At 38.8% G+C, this 23,953-nt stretch overlaps 1 protein-coding gene across 2 annotated transcripts in view; it reads left to right on the plus strand.

The window, feature by feature from the left end:
• Positions 1-3,841: 3,841 nt before the first annotated feature.
• LOC122772749 (E3 SUMO-protein ligase PIAS1-like) overlaps positions 3,842-23,953 on the plus strand; it is a 53,434-nt gene continuing 33,322 nt past the window's right edge. For both annotated transcript variants that reach the window (XM_044030996.1, XM_044030997.1), the window contains exon 1: positions 3,842-3,865. In XM_044030996.1, the coding sequence (XP_043886931.1) occupies positions 3,842-3,865 (24 nt within the window). The remainder of the gene's footprint in view (positions 3,866-23,953) is intronic.

Genomic DNA, 23,953 nt, shown 5'->3' on the forward strand with positions numbered 1-23,953 from the left:
ATGGCATTAAATCAGTATGGGTAAAGGATTCAGTGACAAAGTTCTGTGTTGTCACCACTACTCCTGATTGTACGCAGTCAGTTAAAGTTTCAATGATCGTTTTCCAAAGTATTCTCTCTCGAAATGAAGACGAAATATTGAATCCTTCATCTTTGGTGTCCCCGAGAAAATCAGGTCACAAAACTGTCCAGGGCTCATTTTCCTGGAAATGTGACCTCATTCTCTCTCTCAGTCAGAGTCATTGTTTAGTTTTGTTCTCTGCACCTATTTGCAGAGTCATTATTTCTCATCGGCTTAAAAGAGCAAAAACAATTCGATGTTCAAATCTTGATGAATGACAGGGGGAAATAACCAAAGACTATTCTTTATTTAATTACTGATAATAATAGTCATCTTAAAACGGCAATTTTGTTCATTTTTCGTTTGAGCTGGAGAGAGAGAGAGAGAGAGAGAGACGTTACAGCTGCAGTGTGTAACTTCTTTCATCGTTAGTCTCTTTAAAGGACAACTCGAGGTCTTTATCTTTATTTTGAACATTTAATGGAGACAAAAGGCAAAGAAAACAACACATAGTGGAAAGGTGAGAAAAAAGGATCATATTTCATGTCTGACACACTCATGTTTGACAGGGGGGATAAGAAAAAGTAAGAACTTATTTAATACGTATCTTTATTATATTATATTATATTATATTATATTATATTATATTATATTATATTATATTATATTATTTTTCAGAGCGGATATATTAATAAATTGTTGTCCACATTATATTATATAACTGACATATTACAAATATAGACTATAGACTATTCACAGTTATTAACATAATGCCTTTTAACTTGAATGCACTCACTCACTCACTCACTCACTCACTGTGCTGCTGTCTTCCCTCTCTCAGTGATGATGTAAAAGGCCACTTCTGTGTTTGTGCATCATGTTGTTGTTGTACCACATTTTCACCACTGGGTGTCACTGTGAGTCAAGGGAAATCACATTTAAGCAGGAAGTAAAGTATTGTGGGACTTTGCATGTCCATAAGTTGTACATTTTTGATGTCTGTGTTGGTTAACAGTGACACTTTAAACCATTTTGTTATTTTGGTTTAAACAACTAGTGGAAAAGTGTCCTGTTCTGTTCTTGCTACACTGATGCGGCAATAAGCAGTATAACAAAGTACAAAGACTTTGTTACTGTATTTTAGTACAAAATTCACATATCTATACTGCAAATTTTTACTTTTACTCCACTACAGTTCCTCCACAGTAACTATCTTTGTTACTCGTTACTACCAAATATAATCTCTGTATTTATTTACTTAGCGAACAATTTTTGGTTCTCAGAACGTTCTGTGAAATTAACCTTTTGGTTGCGGGAACGTTCCCTGAAGGTTCCCCCCAGGTTTTCCTGTGGTTGATATGGAAAGTTTTCCTAACGTTCCCCTAGCGTTAGTTTTTGGTCGCTCATGTGGTTACCAGAAAGCTTCTTTGTCACAACCTTTAGAGAACATTCCCTAACGTTTCTTTTTCACAACCTTCATACAACCTTTAGAGAACGTTCTCTTTTGGTTCCCAGAATGTTACTTTTCTGCAACCTTCATACAACCTTTAGCTACCTTCTGCCAATGTCATTTTCTGGTAGCATACTTTTTGTACTTTTACTTAAGTATCCCTTTAAGGTACTTTATGTAAGACTGGAAATCACACACTACAGCTTTAAACTCAGACAGTGTGGGCTGAGGTCTGTTCATCACATTGGTTTACGACACTTCTTGTTATTATGTAGCATCTTTTTATTTCAACCCACAAGGACTTGCTTGAAGCTTCTAGTTTCCAACACTTGTCTGTGGCTCCGTCCATGAACCACAGTCTCCACAGACTGAGGATTATTCTTCATTATCAGTGAACTGACCCTGACTTCATGTATGAAACTTATCAAATAAAAACCTCAGTGGACACAATCAAATGGACTCAGTGAGTCTGAGAACAGACTCAGACACGCTGTAATGTGCCCGGTGAATGATAAATGATCATCATTTTAGAATCCTGTACCATGTATTTAGTGGCATGTGTGTGGGAATTATTGTTGTTGTTTGTTGTTTATTTCAAACATGCAAAAAACAAAACAGACAAAAGCAAACAAATGCACATGGGCATTTCACCGCACACACAAAATGTATCAATTTACATGTTCGAAACGGAGCGTAATCTTATTTATTCCCACCCTCTTTTCCACAACTCACACTTTACATATTTTATATTTTTCCACTTACCAATGCATTCATAATTTTTAATATACTATACCTATTTTCTATAAAATATCTGCAATAGGAAAAAAAGAGAAAAAAAACCTCAACATAAATATTAGAGTATAAATAGAATATTTACATATAGGTAAATAATCCACATATGGCCACACGTTATTATAATTTCTTTTTAAATAGTTTCATGTTTAGACATTATTTTAACTGTTCCATAGTTTGACTCCACATACAGAAACAGAAAACCTATTGTTGTTGTATAATTCTAATTCAACTTTTCCTTAAACCCATTTCCCTCCCAGCAAATAATTTCTTTTGGAAACTAATGATTTTTTTTGCTTTAAATACGACTTGTACATTTAGAAATGTAACTACATCCGAGAATTTTTGTCGCTTGACTGTTAAAAATAGAGAATGATCCCGATATCCCACCTTATGAACGTATTGTATTGCTCACTTTTTGAAGTACGAATATTAATGAACATAACCTTGTTTTATAATTATTGCCGCCAAACTTCTGTACATGGGAAATAACAGTAACTATGTATTTTGATACTGTATAAAGATATAAATGAAATAAAATGGCTGAAATTCCAGTCTGCACACCAGGGGTCACAAACTCAAATGACCCCAGGGGTCACTGAGTGTCTAGTCGGGGGCCAGTCAAGTGAAAAAAGGCCAACAATTTGGGGAAAAAGCACCAGTTGTAGGGTTGGATAATATTAGGTCAAAATTGTATTATTCTGTACTGCACTTTGGTCAACAGTGGTTGTTTTAAAGTGCTTTACTAATAAAGTTGGATTGGAGAATTTTAAAATAAGTGTTTAAATGTGCAACAATATTTAGTTCACAATAAAAAACATATTTAATTTAAGTTAATCTATTATTTTAAACAAACAAAAAAAAAGCATAGAGAAACTCAGCTCAAAGTTAGAATTCTAAGATCAAAGTCAGAATTCTGACTTCATTCTGACTTTATTCAGAATTCTGACTTTAATCTCAGAATTCATGCCATTTTTTTACTTTCTTTCAAAAAGTCTTTTTACACGTGGCCCTAATACTATCTAATCAATATCTAATTAATTTCTTCATTTGCCATGTTAAAATAATATATATATTATATATATAGAGAGAGAGAGAGAGAAGAGAGAGAGGGAGAGAGGGAGAGAGAGAATAGAAACAACTTGTATTAAGTGGCAGGCTGCATGAAATTGATTGGGGGGCCGCATGTGGCCCGCGGGCCTTGAGGTTGACAACCCTGCCATACAGAAACAACTTCATATTAAGTGGCAGGCTGCATGAAATTGATTGGGGAGCCGCATGTGGGACCGCGAGTTTGAGAACTCTGCTCTGAAGTTATCACATAACACCAAAGGTGCACGCAGGCCTTTAAAGATAACATGAAAGAGCCACGATGCTGCACGAGGAAGAGACAAAATAATTGAATTGCGATGTAAGCGCTCTTTCGTTTCTCTCCATGTTTATTTTCCTGCACTCGATTGTGCTCCTGAACGCAGCACCGCCGCTCTGTGTCCCAGTCACTTGACAGCGCCTCACCACGCCTGCGTAAAGAAATACAAGATGGCGGAGAGTGCGGAACTGAAGGTAAGGCGCAGCCTGAAATCATGTTAAATTTACTCGTTCTCTGCGCGTTTCTCTGTCATGTCACACAGCGCAGCAGTGGTTTAAGCCTCCGGCGGCTGAGCTGCTCTCACTTTGGGGCTTTATTTGCTCAAACGCGGCGCGGAACTTTATTGAATGCGCCTGCGCTCGCAGCGAGCATGTTTATGTTGATGTTGAACGGACCGTTTTCTTCTGCACACCCGCCGCTGGCTGGCGGGGCGGGATTCACTTTAAAAATCAGCCTGCTCGTTTTTCGGTGCGAACTTGAAGTGAGCGGTTGGTCGTCGCTGTTTTCTCTTTCATGTCTTCAGCAGGATTATAGAACATAATTAGGTTTTCACGGCGTTTTTGTTGCGCCGACGCTGCTTCAGTTGGTTTGAACGTGACAGCGGCTTCATTTGTGCAGCTGGTTGTCGTTTTTTTTTTAAACTGGGCGGGTTAACGGTGTTGTGGTTATTATCACAGCTGGACGTAGTAAACGTTGATGTTTTTAAAGTGCGCCTGAATACACTTCATGTCGCGTCCAAGCGGAGTCCGCTGTGTCTGAAGTGACGTTACCTGTTGATACTCGCGTGGCTTCGTGCACAGGTTTCATTTGAATCACGAAGCAGGATTAACGGTTACGCAGTGAACTTCAGGTTTATCTCTTTCACCATATCAACCCCCTATCTATATCTATCTATATTACCCCATCTTTTGCTGAATCACTCGCTCCGGAGCAGGTTAAGTTCGAGATAACGGATCAAGCCATAACCTGACCAATCACAACCACAACCGTATTTCTACAGGATCCTGACAGGGTCAGATTAGTTAACCGTTAGATGACAAAAAAATAAAGACAAACATCGCTCTCTTTCTATATATATACATATGTATGTGTATGTATATATACATATGTATGTGTGTATATACATACATATATGTGTGTATATACATACATATATGTGTGTATGTATATGTATATATATATACACACACACGTGTGTATATGTGGAGTATTAATCAAGAGATAGTGTGTACTAGTGGTATGTGTATATGTATGTGTGTGTGTATATATGTATATATAAATATATACATATCTGCGTATACATACACACACACACATATATGCATATATAGATGAGAAGGATTTTTACAGTTTCAACAAAACAAACACTAACCTACTAAATAAATACATAATTAATATTACATTACTCCAAAGCTAAATTTTAATAAAATGTGTTCACAATTAAATGAGCTACAGTTTAATTTTAACAACGGTTTTTAAATTCCACTCTGTAATATTGCTGTTATTACTCTCTTGACACGTTTCTTGGTGCAAACTGTTTGCTTGATTATTTTATTTTTGCATTGACTTTATACAGTCACTGCATCTAGGGCTGCAACTAACGACTATTTTCGATTAACCGAGTAATCGTTTGGTCCATAAAATGTTGTAATGATGATGTTCTATTCAGTGTGAATGATTTCTTTTTTACATGGAGCAAAGAAACCACAACAGCTGAAAAAAAATCAGAAAACTGAGAAATTGGTTATCAAAATAATTGATGATTAATAGAGTCATTATTTCATATGTCACATCAGATCAACAGGTGTTCACTGAGCGTTATTATAACTTTCATTTTTCGTTTATCCAAGGTCCTTTTAAAGAATAAAATAAAGCTTTGCCTCTCCACGTCCAACTTATCAGAATGGGTCTCGCCGATTATGTGACATTAAAAGTCCATAATATATTGTGACATTCACACCTTTGTGCTGTTTATTAGCGTCGTCTGTGATTTGCAAAGGTCATAAGGCCAGGGGTCACACTGCACTGACGCTGAGGAATGACAACCACAACACAGCGTTGCGTCACATTTGCATGAATCAAAACAAAAAAAAGTTGCATACACTTGCACCATGTTAGCGACCAAGCAGCAGGTGTATGTTCTGGGAATTTCTTTCCTTACATTGGTCTGTGTTCATCTTTGAAAAAGGGGCAAAGTAGAGTTATTTTGTGGAGGTGCATTATATAAATTGTGTTTGTTTTGGTTGTTTTTGCTCCATTTGTCCATATTGAAGTTGTATTCAGGTTTATGTATGAGACACGTGGTGTGTGGCCCTCTTGCCATAAGTGTTTGCTTGCTTCTTAATTTCCACGTCTCTTCTCATAGTCTGATTACCTGGAGGCAAATGGCTAATCACAGTAAATGTAACATGCTAAACTGGCCGTGTACCTGTCAGCAGGGCACCTGTCGACAACGACCAGGGCCTACGGTACTGCACACACTCCGCCCTCATGAGGGCTACAGACGTCATCAACTGCCGACTGTCAAGGCAGTTTGTTCTAGGCTTTCTTATCTGTTACTGCAACTCAGAATACCTTGATAAATGGACGATAAATGGAAAGGATCAGCTGTTGTTAGAGTAATGATCCACAATGAGCTCACTATCAGCCACTTGCAAACACTTCATCATCTCACAGAAAGGCAAGCATACGCGCTCAGTCTTCTATTACTTCAGGCAGACTTTACACAACAAACTAACCTTGTGTTTTTTTAAAAAAGGTCAAATAGGCATAGGTGTAAACCGTCAAAGTGATGAAGGCTGGGTTCCATTTAGCTACCTCTGTTTCAAGGTGCATGCTGGCTGGTGACACTGTCTGGACTGTCAGTTAATTGCTTGATGATATGAGTAACAGCTGTGTGGCTCATGGTGTGAAAAGGGCCTGTTTCAAGTGTTTACTATTTATTATACTGGTTATAATCATCTAATTACTATTATGTTGACTGAAATTGTAATTGGGATATGATTTGTGGTATCAGAGGGATGGCAGGGATTGGTCATGTTTACATAATTTGAATAACATATTTTAAGTGATCACGTTACGGTGTGATATTTGGGCAGATCTGTGAGAAACAAAGATTCTTTCTTCAGTCTCATTTTGGCGATTTGAAAATTGCAGGAGGCCACATGGCGATTTTGATAAGATTTAGATTAATTGTTCAGTCCCAGTTGAATCTCGCTGTAACAGAATTAGCGTTTCTTTACTTGTGGTTCTGATTTTTCTGTCATTTGTCTGTCTTTTAACACATTACTGTGCTGTAGCCACTAACTAGCTTCATAGTGTGGGTTTTTCAGAAAGGTTCAGTGACAGTGAGATATGAGGCTCTTCACTTATTTCAGCAGTTTAATTAATCATGACTGTTAGAAACGTAACTTGAATCACAATAGTACAATGTCAGCCAAAGGTCAGCCACTTATCTGACCACTGCACTGTAGGCCTCTACCTTTAAGTCCATTTATGTCAGGGTTCCCATGGGTCCTTTTTAAAATACGTGAACATTTGAAAAAAGGCCCTTGAAAGTTTTTGAAAATCACCCTGAATAGACATGGGTCATTGAAAGTGCTTGAGTTTTGTGCAAGAAAGAAGTTAAGTTGATATTTAGGTAAATGTCTCCCTTGTTTGTTTCGACGCCACCTACTGTTTCATGCCCTGCATTGCTTGATTTACGTAGAACAAACATCCAGTCATAATTACTGTGGTGTTGTGGACACTGTCTACTGTCTCTCTCCGCTGTTGACTTGAGATTCCATGCAGAACAATGAGCGAGTAAAGTTAATGAGCGAATGATGTGATGCCTGGGAAATGAAAATTCCAAGATCTCTGGTTCACCTAAGAAAATTACAAAGACTGACTTTAACCAAGGTCCCAAGGACCATCACTCGTCCAGGTGCAGAGCGTGCTGCAGATCGATAAAAGTGGACGTCATGGGCAAAAGCGGCTCTTACAAGTTGCCCTCCCATCTTAAGCTGTGTCAGCACATTCAGTCCTTGAATTTGGGGGAACTGGTCCTGGAAAGACCTTGAAAAGTCCTTGAACTTGATGTAAACCAAGGTGTACACTCAAAGTGTAACACTGTATGTGTAATAGAGGTAGACTGATGAATGAATCTGGCCAATATTTGCCATTTAAAAATGCCAAGAAGGAATAATATATCCCTCCATTGTTGGTTTACTGTGTCACATTTTCCTCCTTTGTTGAATGTACTAGCGAGCTATGCTATGACATCACTATTTATACAGGTGACGCAGCTGCGTTCATAGCTACATCATTTACATATTCTGGCCCTCACACCCCACGGTGGAAAAGTAAGTCACATCGGGGTGTAACGTGTCAAACCACACTTAGGCGAGCTCAGCTTCACCGTACAGCTCAATGTGCAATATTGTGGCTTTAATTGTCTCTGATCAAGGTCAACGTTTTTTAGACTTTGCTTCAGACTGGCGCACATCTTACCAATCGCAATTTGTGCTGTTGGTGATGTGACATTCAAAATGTTCATGTTAGTGAAACTCTCTGGTTAAGTTTGCATTGAAACGATGAAATGACAACGCTTCTTCACCAAGCAAGGTCTCCTCTCTTTAGTGTTATGCTCTTTTTAAGTTTATTTTTTCAGTAAAATTACCAGATCATCATTGGTATTGGCTTTTTTCCCCCTGGTTCCTAATAATTTATTCTCTTAATCGATTGAATAAAGAGGGTGCATTGAAATTCACCTCCGAATCATTTGCAATTTCATGCTGTTTATTGTTATGGTTGTTGATGTGCAAATGGCATTGGACTTAAATGTCAAGCATAGTGCTAAATAACATTGTATCAAATTTCATGATGAAAAAATGAGGACATAAAAGCATTTTTCCCCCTGTGGTGGAAGTCTGGCTCTACAGGAGTAGAAGGCAGCAGTGTTTTTTATTAGTTTTAGTGATGGGTCAGTGATCAGATGTGCACCCTGGTGCCGTGGCAGCGTAGTGTTGGCGTGGTCGCTACACTCAGACTATGTTGTAATTTAACTTGATAAAGCAGAGTTGGAACCTATTGAGCAGGTATTGATCCCCGTCTTAGGCTATATTTAGACTTTCCCCCAGTGTTTTGCTGTGAATCTATACGTGTTCCTTTGTGCCAGCTGCTTTTCTGTTGCACAGCCTGTAATGAACAGACCCTCTGCCTCTTTTGAAAAGCCAGATGTGGTCTTACGACGTAACCTCCCAGCACTTATGGGCTTTCTCTGATTAATGATAGTCAAATGCAGTTCTTTGTGGAGAGAGCTTCTTTTATGTAGCCTTCTTTTTCTTTTTTTTCATTTTCATCATGTAAATTATCTTTTAAGGCAGCAACTCACATTTACTCTCATTGTCAGTGTAGCTACTCATATTATATTTTCTTGAAAATGTTTTAAGAAAATGTGAGAAATCACAGCAGCACATATGGAGGTGGAACTTTGGAATATTATATTTTTATTTGCCTGATTATCAGCAAATCATTTTCATGGTCAACAAACATCAGAGAATTGTTGTCCCCAAATGCTTGTCTAATCCAACAACACAACTAACTATTCAACAAACCTCTCAAAAAAACCTTTCAAGAAAACAAATTTGTATCGGTGCTTGAAAATTGACTGTAACTTGCTTCAGCCCCAAAGAGGTCGTAGGAAAGCCATAAGAAATATTTTTCCCTTTTTCAATAACATAATAAATCAACTAGGGCTGAGTCAATTAATCGAATATAAATCGATTACTAAATGAATCCTCAACTATTTACTAATTTTAAAGAATTCAAACAAGTTTCTGATTTCTCAGCTTCTTAAATGTGAATATTTTCTGGATCTTTGCTCCATATAACAAAGAAATCATTAAAACTGAATTATAATTTTGGTTTGTGGACAAAAACAAGACATTTTCATTGCCAGGTTTGTCAACATTTTCTGACATGGACCTAACGATTACTCGATTCATGAAAGTAATTGTTAGTTGCAGCCCTAAAAAATGCATTTTCTCTGCTGAAGCTGTGAACAAAACAAAACAAAACATTAGTCAGTTGACTGTTGAGGGTGATTCACAGTATACTTGTTATTTTTAACACATCTGAGATAAAACCATGTTGTCTTCTTTGGGCTAAAACATAAAAATAAAAGAGAATTGAAGCACAAATTTGTAGGGAAGATTTTTTTGATCAGCTAAGCAGGTGTGGGATGTCTAAACAAGACTGAATTTAGTTTGCTCCAAAATCCAGTTTAAAGCTTCACAAACTCACAAAGCAGCTTGTGTTCACTGTGTGGACATATTGTTGCTTTCGATATTATGTAAGGAAGAAAATACTTACCGAGTCAGTTAAAATAAACCAGTTAAACTACATAACTACATAAACAATACTTGCCATTCCTAGATAATCAACATTGGCCTATAAATGTTGCTTAGTCATAGAAGCTTTATTTTTCCATCCATTTATCAATGTCCTGTATGTTTAAAAACATATATATATATTATAATATGAAAAAATGGCATCAATTATCGACCTTTGGCTTTCTAAAAATCGGCGTTGGCCGTAGAAAACCCCACATCAGTCGACCTCTTGATCAAATTCTGTTAATATCAGAATTTCCTGTACTGCACAGTATTGCACAATGAATCACGGCTCATAAATTTAATGTAAATTTGCAGTAATCATAGTGATTATTCCCCCTCCTTTCTTCTTTCTCAAATGACTATACTCATTAGGACATAAAAGTATTTTAAAAAAAATTATTAAATAAGCCTGCATGAAGAGCTTTTTACACACACACACACACACACACACACACACACACACACGGTAAATGGGCAGTGTTTTATTTTAATGAATGAATTAGACTCTTTTGGTTCATGTGCACCAGTGGGGGCTTTTGTGAGCAGACGCGCGCTCTGAAGCCCACAGAGCATCAAAGAGACTGTGATATGAAGCGAAGGGCTGACTACAAACATGCAGCAGTGACAGTGTGTGTCAGGAGTCACCAGCCCACCACAAAGACACAGAGTTCAGAGGCTGCGGATGCACAGAATATTAATGGAAAAAGGGAACGCACAGGAATCAAACAACAGATATCCTCCCAATACATTTTTACAGTGCTATTACATGGAATGAAAAACATTTCCACGTTTCAAAGTCATTCAGTTATGTATGAAATGAAATGTGTATGCAAAGCAAAAATTGAAGTAATTTGAGTAAAAATTATATTTTTTAGCCCATATTTGAAAAAAATCATTCAAAACCTTTCCAGCGCGCTATTGTTGATGGATACCTTCATGAGAAAGTCATTTTTGGATGACAAAATGTAATGTCTGCCATTTTCTGTTAGAAATTACTTCTTTTATTTGGTAAAAACTAGGGTTGATTATTTTTGATAAACTATTAATCTGTAGATTACTTTTCACATAAAATTTACTTCCTCATCGGGTTCTCATGCAGCGATGTTGTGCTGCCATGCCATGCAAGATCAGCTTGGGTCACACATTTTTCTCTCTGCTAATGTTATTCTCTGCTGTGTCCGCCTCCGCCATTTTTCAAACGTTTCTTCCAGAGTCACGTCACGTAAGCTACACAAGGCGTGGCATTGGTTCTCTTCTTCTTCTTCTTCTTTTACAGCGGTCGGCATCCAGTTTAATGGCGCTTACTGCTGTGGCTTTGGTTGGCTTACTGCCCCACATTAGGGGGTAGCAACTGCACGTGTAATAACGTAGACCCAACTAATTTTAATGATGGATTAGTTGTTGCAGCCCTAGTAAAAACATCTCAAAACTCAAAGAAAAGCGACCAATTTTCATAACTGAGAAGTGGAAAACATTCTTTACTCAGTCAATAGACTATCAAAATAGGCATTTGACTAATAAACTAAATATTTTAATGTATTAATTTACTGGTTTGTCTACAGTATTTGCCAACATCTGTATTTGGGGCGCAATAAATAGTTGACATTGCCAAAAATGTAGTGACAAAATTAGTTGCAGACTAATTTAATTGTTGATAATTGTCAGGTATGTCATCACACATTTATTTCATGCTGTGGAGCTGACTCACTTAGCTCCACTTAGCTATTAGAGAGTTGAGTTTACATATTTGTTCATTACTTTCAGGGTTCCCACGGGTCCTTGAAGTTCTTGAAACTTTGTTAATTGGAAAAAATGTTTTCATAAGGGTGCTAAATAGACATGGGTCATTGAAAGTGCTTGAATTTTGTACAAGAAAGAAGTAGATATTTAGGTAAATGTCTCCCTTGTTTGTTGATGACGCCATCTACCGTTTCATGCCCTGCATTGCTTGACGTCTGCATTGCTTGACGTCCGTAGATCTCTGGTTCACTTTGTTTGCTTAGGAAGACAGTTTAGAGTATTTAGAGAGAGTATTTCATTGTCACTGCAAACTTAACTTTGCTGTCGTCTTGTATGCATTTATGCAGGCCAAGTCACCCTCTCCTGGACAACTTTGTAATTGCTTTAAACAGTTTGTGTGCTTCTAGGCTGTATATTTTCAAGTTTTTTTTTTTAAAGTCAAGTGATTTGTCGATTCATGGATGCCTAGTCGGCTGTCACAACAGATAGCCCTACTCTGTATGCTATTATACCGCTATTATACCAGCACTGCTGCATTAATGTGTGATGCAGTTGCCTCACACAGAGTTGAAGCTTTTCAAAGCGTCTGATGTTGCCATGCAGGCCCTCCGAATGTGTCCTGTTGCATTGCATTTTGTTTCACAGGAGTCCTGATCTGCCTGAGCTTCTTTGAACTGTCTCCTCTCGTCTCCTGAGCTGCTGCAGCAGCAACCTGGCAATACAAATAACTGTCTGTGCGCTGGCGGCTTATAGGTGGAGACAGTCTATTTGTAGAGCCTGTGGCTAGGTTAATCCCTAATGATACAGCCTCTCATCTCTGCTCCCCTACATCCTTTCTGCACCTGCCTATTTCTCTTGCCATCATTATTATTGTCGCTGCAGTTAATTTTTGGTTTACAGGGAATTACACGTTCACGTAGAAATTACCGTTGTGAATGATAACTGTTCTTATCTGCTGCCCCGTCTAAAGCTGACATGCATGTGCCGATGTCCATGCACACTTCCAAGCTCAGACTTGGTGATTAAGTGTGAAATGTGGCAGCAGTTGTTAAAAATCTGGTCGGTGAAAGGCGGAATGAAAGATGTATGGCAGCATTATGTATTTAAGCTCAGTGTGAATCATGATCTCGTTTGGTGCAGAGATGTCAGAGGTGTTAGACCAGCAGGAACAAACTGTTTCTGAGGGGTTTATCACCTTTTTCTTCCACTTAAAAGATTTGGCAAACCACAGATACAGTCAGTCCTCATATTTATGATTTAGGGTTGGAAATTTAACTGATAACCAAATCCGACACCCGAGTGCTAACCACTACACCAACCAATTGACTTATGGTTAGTCTGTAACATCCCCATTCTCCACCAAAATTACATTACTTATTTACATGTCTACTGATGTTTACTGCATGTCAGTATAATAGTGTTTTAATCCCTTGTAGTACTTTTGATGTGTTTCTTATTATTATTTTTTGTTGTTATGCCAATTTGCCTGTATTCAGACAAAGACAGGGACTTGTAGTAAAGGACCATCTGGCTGAATGTCGAACTAGTGACAAGCTGCTCAGGGTAAATTGTTAGATTATGTAACTAACGACTCGGCCATTGGGCATCACCTCCCTGTGGTGCTTTTTGCTAAAATCAAGATGACTTTAACCATTTCCTGGTTGTGAATGTGGTTTTGCTTGTTTAAAATAAGGCATACAACTCACCTGGTTTGGACTTGGAAATGATGAATGGTTTTCACTCATCGTTAACATTCTTACCGTCTTGTTGCTGTCGCTGAATAACACAGTCAAATTGCAGACATTTTGCTCTCACTCACTGTGTTGCACTGACATGTCTTACTTTTCCTTTGAAATTCTTTAAAATGTTGTTTTGACAAGTTTGAAATCATTTGCCAAAATCTAACATTATTTTTTAATAAAAAAAAGTAGTAAAAAATGTAGAAATAAGAAATCAGATGGCCTTGCAGTTAGTGGTAGCCTGCCCTGGAGTGGGAGGTTGTCCCCAGCTGCATCATATCAAAGACGTGAAAAATGAGACCTACAGCCTCTCAGCATACAGTGAGGTGTAGGAGGAAGTTATTTGCAATGGACGAGCATCCCATCCATTGGGAGTAGAAATACTCCTCGTCGTTTCATGCTATGGGAACAGGAGTTCAGCACCGGTTGGATACTCCTCTGTGGAGTGTATGACTCGGTCATACACCCGACTGCCAACACTTAATGTGTAGAAAAATGAAATATTCATTTTTTTTCTTGCGAGACCAGGCTACATTTTGCATGTACTACCAGATAAAGATAACACGTATGCTTTGTCACCTAGGGCCATGTGATATACTGGATTTTTCTTTTAGGTAAACGACAGTCAAACTGACATAAAGGCTCTGTTGTTGTGAGGTGTTTTGTGTGAGAGCCCATGCTGTCTGCAGCCATTGACTTTTCTGCTAAGCTTTTCTCAACTCCCGTGGTGATTTTGTCACACAGCACTGTTGCCGTGGTAACATGTCACATTTTAGACGGACACGGACAGGTCGTCTTCTGAATCTCTGTTGTAGTTTGAAACACAAAATGGAAACGTCCAGCTGGTGAAAGGACATTCACTGTCCCCCGCCCCTTTTTTGTGATTTGTGAGGTTTTTAAATATTGGAATATTAGGGAGATTTACAGTGAGATTAAAGGTGAATAAATGAAAAAAAAGGTCATGTGTAAAGCCCGCCTTCATAAAATATGTCTTGATCCTGCTGCAGGATTTAAGAGTCTGGTGTTTGTCAGACTTTTCCTTTTTCAGAATTCATAAATCTCTCCACCCGAGGCTTTCAGCTGTGTGCAACTTTTGCAGAGTTTAGTTACATTCCTTCAGATTTGTGGCTCATAATTCACTCTTCATTTGCAGCAACTTGGCATGAGGTTTGTGTATGACATGCCTAAAGATTAGCTGCTGTTCTCTTTATAAACGAAGTTTATAACTCACTACCTTGGTGCAGCGTATTAGACGTCATGCTGCCACTCGCGCTGCAGTTACATCATCAATTAATCTGGTGATTACTTTGCTGGCCAGTCAGTGATTTTGATATTTGATCCACAAAATGTCATGAAACGCTGTAAAACATTAACAAATGGACAGCATCTTCAAATGTCTTGTTTTGTCCATAAATTAAAGGTATTTAGTTTTCTGTCAAAGAGGACAAGAAACAAAACACTTGCATTACTTAAGCCGGTTATTTAAAATTAGCGATATACCTATTAATCAATAAATTGTTTGTGGCTGTAGTCTATGGTAAATTAATTTATTTACCAATCGAATTGATATAAAATGGAATGGAAATAATGTCTTGTTTCATGTATCATCTTTAAATGTCCCAGTTTTCTTTTCTTTGTTATTGAAAATTGCCATTAATATTTATTCCATACCATCAAATAAAAAGAACAACCTTTGTATTCTGCATATACATTTAGGTGTTTGTTGTTCTAGGCAAATATTATCTATTGTTTTGTCTCTTCAGAGTCATATTATACACCTGCAGCTCCATCTCAGGTGGTGTGTGTGTGTGTGACGGGGGAAAATAATCTATTGTGAATGTATCTGTTGAGCCCTGGACTGTGAGCTTAAAGGGTTAATGCCTATTAATAGAATTGAGCGGATGTTGTCGTCTCTTCAGTGACCTGTAACCTGAGGGACCACTCCTTAAGACACTGATTCACCAAACACTCCTCATTCTTTGGGACGCCTGAGCTGAAAATACCTCAGCACCTTTAAGAAAACAGCCCTTGTATGCTCCGCTTTAAGCACAAAATTAAATGAAAACGTTGTGCTGATCCAGGAGGTCACCTCTGACCTGTGGAATAATGGCTACAGAAGCAGTAAATAGCTATTGTACCTTATTAACTCCAAAGGAAATTAAGGCATGCAGCAGTTTATTCAGCAGAGACAGCAAAAACCAACACAAAACAAACAACTGAAGTAATTACTAGAAAGGCACTCCGTAGAAAGCCTTCCTTTGCAAAGGCCAAACAATCCTACACACGTCTGTCTGCTGCATGTTTTGTAATACTAATGAAAAATAAGAGAGAACACAAATCTAGTCCTACAACAAACAACAAACAAAGACTTCACCATGGTAATTATGTCTCGGGTTTTTAAAATAAAAAGTATGTAAAATAAAACGTATGTATTATATCGTGGTCATAGTTCCAGGTGGTGTAATATATTCAAACATTTTATTCTCCTGATTTTTCTGATAATGGCGGGGTCAGAGTGTTAGAAACATTGCTGGACATAGCACTACCCCATACAGGGGCATCACAATGTATGACCTCAGTGCTAAAACATGCTGTTTAATTAACACATCTATGACAATATCATCAAAATTGAGCATTACTCGTATCAGAAAAGTGAGTAGTAATAAGCAGATGAGATGTTAAAAAACAACACATTTTAACAGGAACTGGTTATGACTCTACAAAGACCCTGTAGAGTGCAGATGTGTAGACTTTGTGCAGTGCTATTTCGTGTATTGCTGTCAGATGTCCATTTCTCTGCAGTTGTAATGTCCCATCTGTCAATCAATATTGTCTCAAAGGCAGCTTTTAGTGTAGCTGGAGAAACAAGCTCTGCAGCAGCCCCACCATCTGTCATGTTACTGTAATGTTACAACGTGTTCATTTGCCTTTTGTGACCTCACATCGTAACAATACAGCCTGTTTATTTGTAAATACAGTACATCCATCCATCCATCGCCTACCGCTTTATCATCCACATGAGGGTCACAATCACAGCTGATGTAGGGCGAAAGGCTTGGTACTACACCCTGGACAGGTCTCCAGTCCATGGCAGGGCCAACATAGAGACGAACAATCATTCACACACACTCATTTAAAAGTGTTTAATTAACCTCTGCATGTTTTTGGACATGTGGGAGGAAACCGGAGAACCCGGAGAAAACCCACACACACACAGGGATAACATGCAAACTCCACACAGAAGGCAGCAAACCTTCTTGCTGTGAGGCAACATTGCTAGCCACGCGTGTTCTAAATACAGTACATAGAAATATTTAATGAAATTTGATTGCATGATGACGATCATTTCCCAATGTGTCAAAATGTCTTCGGTGTAACTCACATCCAGACCTAATTATCAGATCCGATGTGCCTGACCATAATCATTAGCTTTTCTCAAGAGCAGCAAGTTAAACATCATTGGAAAGTTCAAATCAAGCATGACCAAGTCAAGAAAAACTGGCCAGAATTTGTGTAGTCTGATCCCGGCACAATCCAAATTTTAATTTAGCATTTTTCTGGGCATAGGAGCAGTAGGCAGCACATAGCTCAGCCCCTGACCTGTCCTGGGCTTCAAACCAGCAACCCTCTCTCTTCCTTCTCATCTGTCTGTTCTTGCCAAACCTATACAGTTGGATTTTGGTGTCCACTCTTGGCCTCCTAGCTACAGTTCCTTTTGTAAAAATGAAAATAATCTTCCATCACAGTTTTAACATCATCTGTCAGATATATCAGAAATGCATCCCAGCATTATAGTTTCTGATATGTCTCATCAAGGCTTTAACCGTTCAGATGGATGGATGCTCGGCTTCATATTGAACAGTCCCTGAGTTTAGTTGTAGAGGACAGAGGCATGTTTAAAATGATGTTATGGTATTTTCAAAGTTAAACATAGCAGCATGTACACAGCAGACACACTTCCCCAAGTTGTTTTTCTGCCTACATGTCTCGGTTCCTTGTAAGCGGCAGCAAAACTATTTGCGGTGTGTACCTGCACTCCTTCCTTTGACACCAGATTACAAACAAAACCAAAGTTTGTTTCATTCAGTTCATCAAAGATGGATTTCATGTACGCTGTCTGTCTGTGGTGAGCGGGAACAAGAGCTCTGTTTCCTCAGGTGTGGTGGCACAGCTTTTCGCTCAGAAATGATTATGATAGGAATAATTCTCCTCTTCATCCACCTCAGCTGCCATTTTTGCTTGGGGGAGGAGTGGCCTGAGCCACATTTTTTGTCCCAACCTCTGTGCACAATGTGCGCTGGGTCTGACACCACAGAGGCAGGAGGGAAGGAGGGAGGGAGGGAGGGAGAACAACAGGCAGAGATATTTCAGAGTTAAGCTTGAGTCAGAGAAGCTGGAAGCCTAAAAGGAGGGGGGGATGGGAGGACAGAGAGGGTGGAGGATGGGGAGGGAACTGGCACACACTACACAGCCCTCTAGCTGAGAGTGGGAGCTTTATATAATGGCCAGGTAGTGTGCATGCTCCCCCCCATCCGCCTCCACAACTCCTGCACTCCCCCACACGGACACACACACACACACACTGCAGAACCTTTGCAGAAACTGCTTGGCACCACATTATTAGCCTCACCATCGTCTCGTCTCCTGGGACTCAAGAGAACTGCGTTACCGTTCACTTCCTCAAAACAAAGTAATGTCAATAGATTTCTTTTTTAGTTCTTCCAGGAGATGTTTGATGCTTAAAGCCACTTTGGTCTGGTTTGGTAATGACCAGCAGCATAACCTCTGGGGAACACAGACGGCTGTTTTAGAACTGTACGACACTCCACTCCGTCTGACGTGTGACATGGCCAAGATGAACACTGCCCTGTTGAGGATGACAATTTCATTTCATCCAGTTGACATTTAAATTGAAGTTTACTCTAATGTACACTGAGGAAAGACCAAGAGAGACAGTGAGAATGTGTCCAGTTTATATTTTAGTGTTCAGTGTTCATCTGCGAACCGTATCTGTCCAGTGCCCTTGTTCCTTACAAAGATTAATGGGACAAAGGCCTGATAAAAAAACTGAAAACTGTGTTAGCCTCACAATAGTTAGTGTTTGCTTAAAAAAAAACAAAAAAAAATGAATAGGACATAATATCAGACTTCACAGAAATGTGGGCCACTGGTGTCAGAGAGGTCCATTTCTGACTGAAATTCATATTAGTTTCAATTCTATTGGTTTGAGTACAGGGGGAAAAAAACCCTGAAATTGAATATTTCCTGGTTTCTTTGCTTCTCTATGATCGTAAACTGAATATCTTTGGTTTGTGGACAAAACAAGACATTTGAGAATGTTGTTATTTTGAGGTTTGGGGAAAGCAGATTGAGTTTTCTTTGAACTAATTTCTGACATTTAATGGCTCACAAACACTTCTCGAATAGTGAAAAATAACTAGCAGATTAATCAATATTGAAAAAAATAAGCATTAGTGTAGCTGCAGCCGGAGTTTCCCTGAAAGAGGTCAGTTTGAGCCTCAAAAAATGTCAGCATAATAAAGCAGTAAATCCTGGCAAATTGTAATTGAAACATGGCGCTTGTGGTGTGCCTCGAGAAGACTGCCAGCATGTCCTGACTAACCTGTGAAATGGAAAATCATGATTTCACAGAAGGTCTCAAATCAGAATCAGAGTGCTGTCTAGATACTACTGTTTTACTCTGTGTTGATGTCAGTGGACGTGTCACCTTAGGCCAGCCTAAAATTGTCTTCCTTTCAATACCTGCAATATGCAATATTTTTTGATCAAGGTAAAGTGGATTTTAGATGGTCTTTACCCAGAATCTTTGAGTTTCTTGGTGAAAGGGGATGTCTTGAAGGTGTTTTTCAACTTATTTACGAGTGTACTCATACAGACATGTGGGCATGCCGTGTCATTGTGTGCGTGTCATTTGATGCTCATGGGACTGAATTGTGCATTTGAGGTTTTGCACACATACCAGCCTTTTGGCTGGCATATCCGATCACTGAGAGCTTAATGATCTCTCGTGTGGTGCGTGGGCCCTGATGTGCTCAAAGTGTGTGTGTTTGTGTGTGTGTGTGTATGATCCTCCATCGCATGCTATCTCATTGTGTGTAAGATGTGTGGCATGCATGCACTTAATCTTTGTGACTCCCTCTTGCATGTGTGCGTGGTTGAATTCAAACACCTTGCATGATAACCCTGGTTTACACATGATGTGGTTTTGCTGTTTGTGGTCTCACCCTTTGAACATTTGAAAGGCGATTGTATTTTAATGAGACCAAAATAACACTGATATAAATATCACAAGCTGACTTGACATTTCCACTGAAGACATTTCACTTCAGAAAGGCTCAGGTGTAAACAAGTGAAAATTGAATTTTATTTAGCAATTTGATTTTGATTTGATGTTTAAGCTGACAGATGGAAACCAGCCTTTTGGCTAATTCTGGCATAAGTACAGCAGTGTTTATTAATGTGCCCTCACACTGACCCTGAGAAACAAGCAGATAAATCACAGTATTGCAAATTTAGGATTAGCCAGCACATTAGGATTGGAATGTTTGAGATTCACACTTTTATTCTTCCCTATTGAATATAGAGCTGAGTTTGGATCTCAATCAAATTCACAGTCAAGCATTTAGTCAAATTTGAATGTTTTGAAAAGCTTTGGTGACGTTACTTGGTTTGAGTAGTAGTAGCAATGTTGCTCTTTATAATTCTGACCGCTCCGGTCCATCGATGTCCAACACGTCCAGTTTTATCAATATGAACAAGCTCTTCCCCGTTGGCACATGAGAAACACCCAAAAGCATCTTCAGCTAAACACAACTCCATCACCAAGCAACTAAATCAGCCTAAAACACCCTCACTGAACCTCGTCCAATTTAGCTTCATGCCAACAATACAAGGTACAGCCGACAATGTATGAAAACAAGAGTCCACAGAGTTCAGCTGTGTTTATTTTCTTTCTATGAACGAATTTCACAGAACCAGTCGCCTCAACACCCACTTCAAACACTGAACATAAATTTCATCTCACCTTGGATTTTGTTTCTCATTTTTGTTGTTTTTTTTGTGACTAGACCTAACCCTAAAACCAGGTCTTAACCCTGAAAAAGCCCTTTAAAGCTGGTCAAAATGTCCCCACAAAGATAGGTTTTTACATTTTTCACACACACACACACACACAAAATCAACATACATGCACACATATGCAGAATCAAGCCACATCTCAGGCCTGCCAGCAAAATCCTCAACACATACAGTAAGTGATAAAAATATGTTTGACAATGTCTCCACAAATCAGTAATTCATAGTTTTCTGTGAGGGAAAAAATGCTCTAAACAATCATTAAAATAGTCTCTCTGCCTTTTTATCGCTCTACGTGTGTGTGTGTGTGTGTGTGTGTGTGTGTGTGTGTGTGTGTGTGTGTGTGTGTGTGTGTGTGTGTGTGTATGTGTATAACAAGCAAGTTGGGGATGAAGATCGTCCCTTTATATTGATTTGAGCTGTGGTGAGTTCTGTAGAGCATTTTTATGACATTATTACAGGATTGCATCACATAATTTCTGCAGATTTGTCAGCTGCTCATTCAATGCTGCCAATCTCTCGTTCCACTGAATCCCAGAGGTGTTCTGTAAGATTCACATCTGGTGACTGGGGACTCCTTTGAACCTCACTGAACTCGTCGTCATCATGACGAAACCATTTCGATATGCTTGCTCTGTGATGTTGCTGATCACCAAATTCATCCCCAAAGACGAAAATATAGATGTCTATTAGTTGAGTGCTGCATCATTGACTTGTTTTTACTTACAGTTCGTTAAATGTGTGGTGCAGTTTGCATGGATTGGCTGATGGGAAGGAATCAGGTTACATTTGCATGAGAAGTTTTGAGACTCTTCATGGTCTCCTCCGGCCCCACACTGATCCATAAATCCATGTTGCATTTAAGTGCTGGTGGGAACACTGGGACATTTGAGTTGCCGTGATTTGAATGTGGGAAAGTCATTTTTGTAAACAGAATAGGTCGAGCTGAATGAATCAAAGCTCTACTACTCACGTTGATTTAACATGATGGAATTCAATTTTAACAATTAGAAAGTAGGGATGCACGATATCTGTATTGCCAGATATTGGCTTTAAAATGTATTATTACAGTAGGCTGAATACACTGCCATCGCCTTGACCTCAATGCTCGTGCCCTCTACAGCTATTATTCTTTTGATGCTATTTTGCACAATAAAGAAAAATATGAGAATTTCACTACAGAAGAGACTTAAGGACCTCTGTATTTGGGCAAAAAGAAAGTAGTATAGTGTATGTCGGCCAAGCACTCCCAATATAACGGCTGTTAGTACACACAGGGAAAAGAAACACGACCCTGGGGTCGTAACAACGGCATATCAGATATTAAAAAGTCCAATTTCGTGTATCCCCATTAGAAAGTTAATATCGTAGCAGTGATGACATGTATAATTAAAGACTGGGTGGTGTTTAATGTAAAAAATAATGTCTCGTAAGGACGGCACTTCAACTTGGGGCTATGTGAACGCAGGGGCTGCCCCCCCCCCTTCCTCACACAAGCAGATGTTGGGAGCGACATTGGTGCAATGTGGAGCAAGAGATGCATTATTTTTATCCAGACTGTGTTCTCCTCTCCTCTGAGATCCAAATGCGAGCATGGCTTTATAGTGACAGTATAAACAGTATTTTGAAATTCTATACCACCTTTGTAAATATAGTATATCTGTATAATATAAAAACTCAGTGTTTCCCCCAGCCCTTGTTGATGGAATCTGCAATGCGGTTGCCTAACAGTAAACACATTTATATGAATCTCTTTTTTTCTCATTTGAAGTGCACATTTGTGCAAATTTTAAGTCTAAATTCTCTCCACAGATTAGGGTTCTCACAGAAAATAGAGCCGTTTTGGATTTCACTGTCTCTCCCGACAGATGAAACAGTCCACCGAGGTCGGCTCGGCCACTGGCTAGTTCCAACCTGTCCCACCTCATCTAACAGGACTCCATGCTGCATGTTTCCTTTCATTAGGACTCGACTGCAGTCGACTGCTCTCAGCTGCAGCACAGCAGAACTTATAGGTGTGTGCTTATGGTAGGAGGGGTAAGGAGGGGTCATGTTGAGTGCACGGCTGAATTTTTTAAGAGCGACTGAGCCTGCGAGAGTTGGTTTACATGATCCACTAATCATTGTGTACATATATGGGTGTTTTACTACTATCCAAGTCTCTGGCGGATAATGTAGCGTCACTCTGAGCCTCGGTCTTTGTTTCACCGTGCCTCATCATAACATATAGGAATGGAAACTAGCTATATTTAGCTTATGACTCTATTTCTTTTTAAAAGTATTAGTGTAACAGAGTTGAAGCAGGAGGTGATACTTCAGATGACCTGGAGTTGAGGTATTTTATCTTTTTAATTACTGACATTTTGATTACTTTTAAGATTAAAATATGACTGGTTCATTGATTTAATCTAAAAGGGGAAGGCCACAACACCCAGTGTGTATTGTGTAAAAAAGAATGTCATCATGCTGAACATGTTGTCTGTGCTAGTAACAGCAATTGGGTGCTAAAGATGACACAGTGCACACTACAGCTAATTAATCAGTTCATTTTGTGAGAATGACAGGTAAATAAAGCACAATAATAATAGAAATTCCCTCTTAAGGGTCCAGTGTGTGAGAGTGAATTACATCAAATGGTAAATGTAAGACTTTGCCCCAAGCCTTTGTCTGAAGTACATATAAAAGGCTTTCAAACAGTTTCCACTTTGAAGCGATAATACACATGCAACGTCACTTATGTGTAGTATATTTCCTATAAAATGTCACACACTGAACCTTAAATGAACCTTAAAAACCTTGAATTGGTTTTTCCAACTTTTTTGTAAATAGTTCTTAAATTGACAGTATTCTGCCTATTAATCAGCACTTATTCACTTCGAATGAGAAAGACAGGCATTTTTGCAATTCTATTTGAAAAGATTATTTTTATTTTACGACTCCAACCGTTTGCTGTCTCACTATAAACTGTGGTTGTGTGCATCCTGTTTGCTTTAATTATTCATAGGCCTAGAAGTTGGTTGGAGTCCAGTCCATCAACATCAGTCTGACTTTGATTATGGGCACGAGCACCTGTGTGTGTACGCAAGGTCCGGCATTTATATTGACCTCTATATTAAAACTGGAAAAGTATAGATTAGAGCAAAGGTACAAAACCATTTCTGAAGCTTTGAGTGTTCCCAGGAGCACAGTTACCTTAATAACTGTGAAATGGAAGAAGTTTGGAGTAACCAAGCCAGAAGGGCCTTTGTCTGAGAGCCTCATAATTCCAAAGACACTGTATATAAATAATAGATGTAGTTTTGAAAGTGAAGCCAATGCAGAAGTGCTTGAA

This window comes from Solea senegalensis, linkage group LG7 (assembly GCF_019176455.1).
Source record: "Solea senegalensis isolate Sse05_10M linkage group LG7, IFAPA_SoseM_1, whole genome shotgun sequence".
NCBI classification, from domain to species: Eukaryota; Metazoa; Chordata; class Actinopteri; order Pleuronectiformes; family Soleidae; genus Solea; species Solea senegalensis.